Here is a 10,546-nt window from a genome sequence, read left to right on the forward strand (position 1 = left end):
CCCCTTCACCTCTCTGGGCCTCAGTGACCTCATCCGTCAAATGGGGATGAAGCCTGGGAGCCTCACGGGGGACCACCCGATGACCTTGTGTCCACCCCAGCGCCTAGAACAGTGCTTGGCACCTAGTAAAAGAGCCCGGGCTGGGGAGTCCGAGGTCATGGGTTCGAATCCCAGCTCTGCCACTTGGCAGCTGTGGGACTGTGGGCAGGTCACTTCACTTCTCTGGGCCTCAGTGACCTCATCTGGAAAATGGGGATGAAGACTGGGAGCCTCACGTGGGACCACCTAATTACCCTGCATCTCTCCCAGCGCTTAGAACAGTGCTCTGCACCTAGTAAGCGCTTAACAAATACCAACATTATTATTATTATTAAGAAATACCATCGTTATTAGAAAAGCAGTGTGGCTCAGTGGAAAGAGCCCGGGCTTGGGAGTCAGAGGTCATGGGTTCGAATCCCGGCTCTGCCCCTTGTCAGCTGTGTGACTGTGGCCAAGTCACTGCACTTCTCTGTGCCTCAGTTCCCTCATCTGTAAAATGGGGATGAAGCCTGTGAGCCCCACGTGGGACCACCTGATTCCCCTGTATCTCCCCCATCGCTTACAACAGTGCTCTGCACCTAGTAAGCGCTTAACAACTACCCACATTATTATTAAGAAATGCCATCGTTATTAGTATTATTAAGGAGTACCATCGTTATCATTATTAAGAAATACCATCGTTATTATTATTAAGAAATACCATCGTTATTATTATTCAGAAGTAGCATCTTTATTATTATTATTATTAAGAAATACCATCGTTATTATTATTATTAAGAAGTGCCACCGTTATTAGTATTATTATCATCATTATTATTATTAAGAAACACCATAATTATTATTAAGAAGTAGCATCGTTATAATTATCATTAAGAAATACCATCGTTATTATTATTATTAAGAAGTACCATCGTTATTACTATTATCATTATTATTAAGAAATACCATCGTTATTATTAAGAAGTACCATTGTTATTATTATTAAGAAATACCATCGTTATTATTAAGTACCATTGTTATTATTATTAAGAAATACCATCGTTATTATTATTAAGTACCATTGTTATCACTATTATTAAGAAGTATCATCGTTATCATTATTAAGCAATACCATCGTTATTACTATTATTAAGAAGTACCATCGTTGTTATTATTAGGAAATACCATCGTTACTCCTATTAAGAAGTACCATCGTTATTATTATTAAGAAATACCATCGTTATTAGTATTATTAAGAAGTACCATCGCTATTATTATTAAGAAGTAGCATCGTTATTATTATTATTATTATTATTAAGAAATATCCTCGTTTATTATTATTATAGGGCCGAGCCCCGCCCCGGCCCCGCCCCCGGGACCAAGAGCGGCGGGGGTCACGTGGGGGAGCGCGCGCGCCCAGGGAAGAGCGGCCGGGGGGGGGGGGGGGTCACGCGGGGGAGCGCGCGCGCCCAGGGAAGAGCGGCGGGGGGGGGTCACGCGGGGGAGCGCGCGCGCCCGTGACGTCAGCGGGGCCGGGGAGCCCCGCCCCCTCGGGGAGGGTTGGCGCGGGCCCGGCGGCGCGCGGTCGGCGTGGGGGGGGGGGTCACGTGGGGGAGCGCGCGCCCGTGACGTCAGGCGGCCTCGCGGAGGGGAAGCCCCGCCCCCGTCCCTCCCCTCCCCTCCCCTCCCCTCCCCTCCCCCAAGATGGCGGGCTGCGCGGGGCTGCGCTTCTGGGCCTCCTGCTTCCGCTCCTCGCCAGCCCGGCTCTACCACAAGAAGGTATTCATTCAGTAGTATTTAGTGGACCCCCCCCCTCCCCCTTATATCCTTCATTCTATTTATTGCTCTTGATCTTGTCCGTCTCCCCCGATTAACAGTCATGTTGGTAGTTGTGAAGCGCAGACTCTGTGCAGAGCACAGAGATACGGGGTCATCAGGGGGGCCCCCGGGAGGCTCCCAGGCTTCATCCCCGTTTTCCAGATGAGGTCCCTGAGGCCCAGAGAAGTGCACTGACTCGCCCACAGTCCCACAGCTGACAAGGGGCAGAGCCGGGATTCGAACTCATGACCTCTGACTCCCAAGCCCGGGCTCTTGCCACTGAGCCACGCTCACCACTTGTCAGCTGTGGGGCTGTGGGCGAGTCACTTCACTGGGCCTCAGTTCCCTCATCTGTCAAATGGGGATGAAGCCTGTGAGCCTCACGTGGGACCACCTGATGACCCTGTCTCTCCCCCAGCGCTTAGAACAGTGCTCAGCACCTAGTAAGCACTTAACAAATACCAACATTATTATTATTATTCCCTTCCTCTTCCCCTCCCTTCTCCCCTTCTTCTTCCCCTCCCCTTCTCCCCTTCCTCTTCCCCCCCTCCTTTCCCTTCCTCTTCCCCCCTCCCTTTCCTTCCTCTTCCCCCCCTCCTTTCCTTCCTCTTCCCCCCCTCCTTTCCCTTCCTCTTCCCCCCTCCTTTCCCTTCCTCTTCCCCCCCTTTCCCTTCCTCTTCCCCCCCCTCCTTTCCCTTCCTCTTCCCCCCCCTCCTTTCCCTTCCTCTTCCCCCCTCCTTTCCCCTCCTCTTCCCCCCCTCCTTTCCCCTCCTCTTCCCCCCTCCTTTCCCCTCCTCTTCCCCCCTCCTCTTCCCCCCCTCCTTTCCCCTCCTCTTCCCCCCTCCTCTTCCCCCCTCCTTTCCCCTCCTCTTCCCCCCCTCCTTTCCCCTCCTCTTCCCCCCCCTCCTTTCCCTCCTCTTCCCCCCCCTCCTTTCCCCTCCTCTTCCCCCCCTCCTTTCCCCTCCTCTTCCCCCCCTCCTTTCCCCTCCTCTTCCCCCCCTCCTTTCCCCTCCTCTTCCCCCCTCCTTTCCCCTCCTCTTCCCCCCTCCTTTCCCCTCCTCTTCCCCCCCTCCTTTCCCCTCCTCTTCCCCCCCCTCCTTTCCCCTCCTCTTCTCCTTTCCCCTCCTCTTCCCCCCCCTCCTTTCCCTCCTCTTCCCCCCCCTCCTTTCCCCTCCTCTTCCCCCCCCTCCTTTCCCCTCCTCTTCCCCCCCCTCCTTTCCCCTCCTCTTCCCCCCCCTTTCTCCCCTCCTCTTCCCCCTCCTCCCTGCAGCCCTCTGCTCCTTCCCCTGGTAGATCATTAACACCCCTCTCCTCTCCCCCCTGAGCTCATCAGACCATGTTCTGGGCTCCCCTGCCCCATACCCTAGCAGAGAGCCTGTGGGTTTTTGTGTCTGTTCTCCCCTCCCCCCCACTCCCCTTCTAATAATGTTGGTATTTGTTAAGCACTTACTATGTGCAGAGCACTGTTCTAAGTGCTGAGGTATACAGGGTACTCAGGTTGTCCCACATGAGGCTCACAGTCTTCATCCCCATTTTCCAGATGAGGTCACTGCGGCCCAGAGAAGTGAAGTGACTCGCCCACAGTCCCACAGCTGCCAAGTGGCAGAGCTGGGATACGAACCCATGACCTCGGACTCCCCAGCCCCGGCTCTTTCCACTGAGCCACGCTGCTTAGACTGTAAGCCCGGTGTGGGCCGGGGTTGTCACTATTGCTGAATTATACTTTCCAAGCGCTTAGCCCAGTGCTCTGCACACAATAAGCGCTCAGGAAACGTGATGGAGTGAGTGAAGGAGGGACAACACCCCAAATACGTACACACACCACCACCAGAAATTGTCCTTGGACCATCCGCACCACGTAGGCGGGGCTCCAGGCCTCCCTCTGCCCCTCACCCTTGGAAACCTTCCATGACCAAGGCCGGTTCTCCTTGTTCCTCGCTGCTCTCCCTCCTTCCTCGCACCCTCCTTTGGAGGAAGAGAGAGAGAACCAGCCAGAGGGGATGAAGGGGCAGGCCGGCCCCCGGCTCCTCCTCTTGGCTGGTCCCCAGCACGTTGGGCACGGTCCTTGTCCTTGGACACGGACCTCGTTGACAGAGCAGCCTCAGAGTCGGTGTTGCCGTCCGCAGGGGCCCAAGGGGACGAAACCCGGGGGCGTGCTAACGGTCGAGCCAACGCCCCTGCCCAGGTAACCCGCCTCAGACAACGGGAGGCGTGAGTTGGACATCCCAAGCTCATGGAGTTCGACTGGCGTCACCGGCCTGTGCCCCAGCGGGCGCCAGACCCCCCGGGAAGGGACCTCCGGGACCGTTTCGGCATCGGCGTGAGGCCGTTGCGGTGATCCGTCGTTTCTTTCAGGTGGTCGACCATTACGAAAACCCTCGGAACGTGGGCTCTCTGGACAAGACGGCCAAGAACGTGGGCACCGGGTTGGTGGGGGCCCCCGCCTGTGGTGACGTTATGAGGCTGCAGGTGAGTGAGCAGGTCGTCGGCTTGCAAGGCAGCTTATTGAGCACCTACAATGTGCAGAGCCCTGTCCTAAGCATTTAGGAGGATACAGTGGCGTTAGCAGACGTGACCCTTGCCCTCAAGGAGGTATCAGCAAAGTGGTCACCTGCCCCTTTTGATTACTTTAGGCTGTATTTACCGGAGTCTCACTCCCCCCGCCCCCCAATCAATCAACGGTATTTGTTGAGCACTGTACTAAGCACTTGGGAGAGTCCACTGCAGCAGAGGTGGTTGACATGTTCCCTGCCCACCACGAGCTTACAGTCCAGAGGATAATAAGCGCTTAACAGATCCCGTGATGGTAACTGGGCTTGTGAGCAGTGCAGTGGACAGTGCTCTGCACATAGTAAGCGCTTAAATACCAAGATGTGGAGGAAATCAGCCTCATCGCCGTGGGTGGGCCGTTAGCCAGAGACTCTCATTATCCCACACATCCTGCGGGGGAGAAACAGAAAGGGGCAGAGCATTGAGGAATTGGAAATACCCCCATTGATGGCATTTATTGAGCACTTAACTGTGTGCAGAGCACTGTACAAAGCACTTGGGAAAGTACCGAGTCGCTAGCCGAGAGCCCTGACATGGATTGTGGGCGCGCAGTGTCGAGGACCGCATTCGTGATATTTGTTAAGCGCTTAGTATGTGCCAGCCACTGTTTTAATGGTAGGTTTTTTAAATTTTAATGATGTATGTTAAGCGCTTGGGACTGTCCTAAGGGCTGGGGTAGGTTCAAGCTGATCAAGTTGGACACAGTCCCTGTCCCATGTGGGGCTCAAAGTCCTAAACCCCTTTTCCTGATGAGGGAACTGAGGCCCAGAGAAGGGAAATGACTTACTCCAGGTCTCCCAGCAGACAGGTGGCAGAGTGAGGATTAGAATCCAGGTCCTTCTGACTCCAAGCCCAGGGCTCTATCCACTAGGCCACGCGCTCTCGCCGGAGAGGAATCCCCTCTCCTCCTGGGAGGGCGTGGGACGGTGAGAAGGGACTGACTCTCCTCCATCTTGCTTTTCTAGATTCAGGTGGACGAGAAGGGGAAGATCGTCGAGGCCAGATTTAAAACCTTCGGCTGCGGGTCCGCCATCGCCTCCAGCTCCCTGGCCACTGAGTGGGTGAAAGGAAAAACGGTAAGATCGGTGCAGTTTTTCCAGCACGCAACCCCAACTTCCCTCTTTTCCCCCATTGGCTTTCTCGCCCCGCTCGCCGGCCCCAACCCATCTGGAAGAAGTCGTCAAGGCTTCCCCCAAGACAGTCTTATCATTATCGGTGATATTTGAGCACTTACCATGTGCAGAACACTATACTAAGCACTTGGGAGAGTACAGTAGAAGCAGCACAGTCTACAGGAGAACATGGGCTTGGGGATCAGAAGGACCTGGGTTTTAATTCCAGCTCTGCCACTTGTTTGCTGGGTGACCTTGGGCGAGTCACCCTAGGCTGTGACATTCTCCGTCAGCTCCTCTCTATCTCAGACCAGAATCGATTTCTCCTTTCCTTCCCCTGCAATAACTTGCTTTTCAGAAGTTAAAAGTAAGAATCTCCTAGTTGTAAGCCACACGGGGAGGATGATGGTGATGACGATGATAACCATGTATTTAAGCACTACATGCTAAGCACTGGGGTTGATAGAAGTTAATCAGATCGGACACGGTCCCTGCCCCAGTTGGGACTCACATTCTAAATGGGAGATAGAACGGATAACGGATTTCATTCCCATTTTGCAGATGGGGGAGCTGAGGCATAGGAAAATTAAGCGGCTTCTTCCTGGCTGGAACGAGAGAGAGCAGGTGGAACTCAGGGGCAGGGAATATGTCTGTTGTTTTGTTTTTTTTGTCCTTTCCCAAGCACTTAGTACAGTGCTCTGCAAAAGTGCTCAATAAATACGATTATTGGTCTGTGCTGAGCACTAATAGTGTGCAGAGCAATTGAGAGTGTTCAGAGTCGGTAATAATAATAATAATAATTATTTGTTAAGCGCTTACTATGTGCCAAGCACTGTTTTAAGTGCTGGGGTAGAGACAGGTAATCGGGTTGTCCTGCCTGGGGCTCAGAGTCTTAATCCCCATTTTCAAGATGAGGTAAACACGTTCCCTACTCACAAAGAGTTTACAGTGTATAGCAAACTTCCTTTACACGGAGAAGTAGGGTGGCCTAGCGGATAGAGCCCAGGCCTAGAACTCAGAAGGATCTGGGTTCTAGTCTCAGCTTTGCCACCTGTCTGCTGTTTGACCAAGGGCAAGTCACTTCTCTGTGCCTCAGATCCCTCATCTTTCTGAAATGGAGATTGACTCTGAGCCCCATTTGGGACGCGGACTGTGTCCATCCTGATTAACTTGTGTCTACACCAGTGCTAAATACAGTTCCTGGAATACAGTAAGTTCTTAACAAATACCATTTTTTAAAACAACAACACAAAAACTGGTTTCTCGGGCCACTTGTTCTCAGCGGGAGGCAGTTTCATAGTGACATCCACTTCCCATAAGGAAGTGTTTAACTTCTAGTCACTTCCTTGACCTTTCTTGACTCTCTTCTCCGTCAGCTGTTACAGGGAGATGCGGAGTAAAGCCATTGCTCTTCGTTCCCGTCGGGAAGTTCTTGCATGTTTGATGCCTTGTCGATTCTGACTTTCAGGTTGATGAAGCTTTGACCATCAAAAACACAGATATCGCTAAGGAGTTGTGCCTCCCTCCAGTGAAACTGCACTGCTCGAGTAAGTCACGGATTTCAAGTTCAGTTGAAGCCTCCCCAGTGTCTGGTGTAATTTTGGGTCACAAATAATAAGACTCAAGTCCTGTCGATCAGTCACTGGTATTCAATTAATCGTATTTATCAAGCGCTTACTTTGGGTAGAGCTCTATACTAAAGGGAGAGGACGACAGATCAATATAACAGCGTGGCTCAATGGAAAGAGCCTGGGCTTCGGAGTCAAAGGTCATGGGTTCGATTCCCAGATCTGCCACTTGTCAGCTATGTGACTGTGGGCAAGTCACTTCACTTCTCTGTGCCTCAGTTACCTCATCTGTAAAATGGGGATTAACTGTGAGCCTCACCTGGGACATTCTGATTACCCTGTATCTACCCCAGCGCTTAGAACAGTGCTCAGCACATAGTAAGCGCTTAACAAATACCAACATCATCATAACAGTCACATTCCCTGCCCACAGCAAGCTGACGGCTTAGGGTGGGGAAACATGTTAATGGAAATATAATATGCAGATGTGGACAAAAGTGCTGTGGGGCTGGGAACGAGGATGAGGAAAAGAAGCGAGAAAGGGTGACACAGAAAGGTGTGGAAAAAAAAGGGAAAGAGGGCTTAGTTAGGGAAGATCTCTTGGAGAAGATGTGCCTTCAAGCGTCCGTAGGGTATGAGGAAGGAGGGCTTTCTAGGCCAGAGGCAGGACTTGGGTGAGAGTTTGATGGCGAGACAACCGAGATGGAGGAACGGTGTGAAGGTTGGCATTAGGAGGAAAGCGTGTGAGCCGGGATGGAGTAGGAGAGTAGGGAGGTGAGGTAGGAGGGGGCAAGGGGATGGACGGCTTTAAAGCCGAAGGTGAGGGCAGCCGTAGGCAACCGTTTGGATGGAGAGGAAAGGGCTGATTTTACCAATGGTATGCAGATGGAACTGACAGGATTTAGTGATGCATTGAATATGTGGGTTGAATGAGAGGATAACTTGAGCATTCACTGTGTGCAGAGCACTCTGCTGAGCACTTGGGAGAGCACACTGCAACAAAAGTTGATAGACACGTTCCCTGCCCGCAAGGAGCATACAGTCCAGAGTCCATGGGATAGGACTCTGAGAAAACGGTCCAGAAGTTAGGAGCCGTCGGTGGTTTTGTAACGGGAATGAAATCCCCAGATTTAGTTGGGCTATTACCTTGTATCTACCCCGGCGCTTAGTACAGTGCTTGGCACATAGTAAGCGCTAAAATACCATAATAATATTATTATTCAGGCCCAGTGGTGGGGGTCTCTTAGTAGGTGCCCCTTGATAAAGTTTGTGACTCCTGGGATCTCCGCGGCCCCTCTTGGAGGCGGCGCAAACAGGTTAGTCTCCCCTGTCAAGCTGGTCAATCCTTTGTCCCTTTTGCTTTCTCATTTGGGTTGAGGGAAACAAGTTCTTGCTGCGGGAAGGCGTTTACCCCATTGAAGAACAACTGTGAAGTCGTCTTCAGAAAGATGGAGGAGGGGTTGGAAGGAGTGAGCCAGCCCTCCCTGAGGTTTCTCAATTATGCAAGTGCAAAATTTCCCACTCAGTAGCTGTTTGAGTGCCTGTTGTGTACGAAGGTCTGTACTAGAAGCGGAAATTCAAAAATGGCCCCTGCCCCCTAGGAACTTTCCATCTAATGGTGGACCGTAGACAAGCTTATGTAGTTGGTGTTCTCGTATTGTCATTTATCTCCCCCGGAAATTCAAAAATGGCCCCCGCCCCCTAGGAACTTTCCATCTAATGGTGGACGGTAGACAAGCTTATGTAGTTGGTGTTTTCGTATAGTTGTTTATCTCCCCCCACCTAGACTTAAGCTAGAAAGGGTTGGTTTATTGTTGTATTGTATTCAGAACAGTGCTCGGCACATAGTAAGTGCTTAACAAATACCAACATTATTATTATTATTATTACTCTCCCAAGCGTTAGGACGGTGCTCTGCACACAGTTAAGGCTCAATAAATATGACTGAATGAATCTGGTGGATCTCGTATTCCCCTTGTGACTTGTGAATGCTGGAAAATGAAAAGAACTTTATCGGTGCTCTTAAAAGGCACTGAAGCCAGTATGGTATGTTGGGGTTTCTCCTCAGGGTAGATTCCCGATTCACTCACTACTCCCTCCCTCTGCCCTACCCCCTTCCCCGCCCCACAGCACTTGTGTATATTTGTACATACTTATTATTCTACTTTGTTAATGATGCATATATATCTATAATTCTGTTTCAATGCCTGTCTACTTGTTTTGTTGTCTGTCTCCCCCTTCTAGCCTATGAGCCCGTAGTTGGGTAGGGATTGTCTATCTGTTGCCGAATTGTACTTTCCAAGCGCTTAGTACGGTGCTCTGCACACAGTAAGGGCCCAATAAATACGATTCAATGAATGAATATGTTTTTCCTGGCTCTCCCACTTTCTCCCTCCCTCTCTCCCTCTTCATCCCCCAGTGCTAGCTGAAGATGCCATCAAAGCCGCGCTGGCAGACTACAAACTGAAGCAGGATCCTAAAAAGGGAGGGGAGGCAGAAGAGAAACCTCCCAGCGCATAGAACCCCCCAACCACGCCCTCCCCACCCACCCCCCGGCCCACCCGGCGTTTGCAGTGTCCTCGGCCCGTAGTTGTTAGACCTGTTCAGAAGCCTCTGCACCACAGCACAGAAGCCGAAAGACACATCATATCGCACAGTGATTCTAGCGCACGTGAAATGCCTCGCTTCATCCAGAGCCCCAACCGTCCCGGCTGACTGGGGCCCGGAGAAATCCGGGCATCCGGAAGCCTTCCAATCGAAAAGGGGGCCCAGGTAAAACTTTAACGAGCTCCTCGGGGAGCTCTGGGTCTGAAAGGGAGGGGTTGTCGTTAGAGCGAATAAAGAACCTGGTGCTGGAACCTACTGTTGGAAAAGGGTCCGTTGTTTAAGACCGTTTGCCTGGATTTGGGGTGTTGGAAGAAATAAATTGTATATAAGAGCTCTGCATATCTATAATTTAATATAATAAACTCATGTGTGTGAAAGTCACCTCGCCTCCCGCACCGTTTTCTCTCGTCAACAGTTGCGTGAAATCAGCGAGGAACAACACTGCCTTTTGGATCAAAGAACACAAAAGGGTGTGTGGTGTTGGGGGTGGCAGTTGGGATTGCAAATGCAGAGAAAGAGAGGGTGGGTGAAAACCCACCCAAACACTCTCTTTAAAACAGATAATATAATAAAAATAATGATGGTAAGTGCTTAAGTGCTTTAAGTGCTTACTATGTGCCAGGCACTATTCTAAGCACTGGGATGGAGACAAGGTGATCAGATTGTCCCATTGGGGCTCACAGTCTTCCCATTTTACAGATAAGGTCACTGAGGCCCTGAGAATAATAATAGTAATCATGTTGGTATTTAAGCGCTTACTATGTGCAAAGCACTGTTCTAAGCGCTGGGGCAGACACAGGGTCATCAGGTTGTCCCACGTGAGGCTCACAGTTAATCCCCATTTTACAGATGAGGTAACTGAGGCACAGAGAA

The 10,546-nt window shown here is 51.2% G+C and overlaps 1 protein-coding gene across 1 annotated transcript; it reads left to right on the plus strand.

Moving 5' to 3' along the window:
* Positions 1–1,690: 1,690 nt before the first annotated feature.
* Positions 1,691–10,054, plus strand: ISCU (iron-sulfur cluster assembly enzyme). The gene is made up of 5 exons (XM_029049536.2): positions 1,691–1,797; positions 4,192–4,305; positions 5,352–5,462; positions 6,967–7,045; positions 9,486–10,054. The coding sequence occupies exons 1-5, from the start codon at positions 1,723–1,725 to the stop codon at positions 9,584–9,586; spliced, it is 480 nt and encodes a 159-aa protein (XP_028905369.1). The 5' UTR covers positions 1,691–1,722; the 3' UTR covers positions 9,587–10,054.
* Positions 10,055–10,546: the final 492 nt, after the last annotated feature.

This window comes from Ornithorhynchus anatinus, chromosome 21 (assembly GCF_004115215.2).
Source record: "Ornithorhynchus anatinus isolate Pmale09 chromosome 21, mOrnAna1.pri.v4, whole genome shotgun sequence".
Classification (NCBI taxonomy): domain Eukaryota; kingdom Metazoa; phylum Chordata; class Mammalia; order Monotremata; family Ornithorhynchidae; genus Ornithorhynchus; species Ornithorhynchus anatinus.

What these genes read in the sequence shown, in the direction of transcription:
- ISCU (XM_029049536.2), top strand. Translation starts at nt 1,723, where the DNA reads ATGGCGGGCTGCGCGGGGCTGCGCTTCTGGGCCTCCTGCTTCCGCTCC. An exon ending in GTGACGTTATGAGGCTGCAG is followed by an intron (nt 4,306 to 5,351) that starts GTGAGTGAGCAG and finishes TTGCTTTTCTAG; the next exon opens with ATTCAGGTGGACGAGAAGGG. An exon ending in AGTGAAACTGCACTGCTCGA is followed by an intron (nt 7,046 to 9,485) that starts GTAAGTCACGGA and finishes TTCATCCCCCAG; the next exon opens with TGCTAGCTGAAGATGCCATC.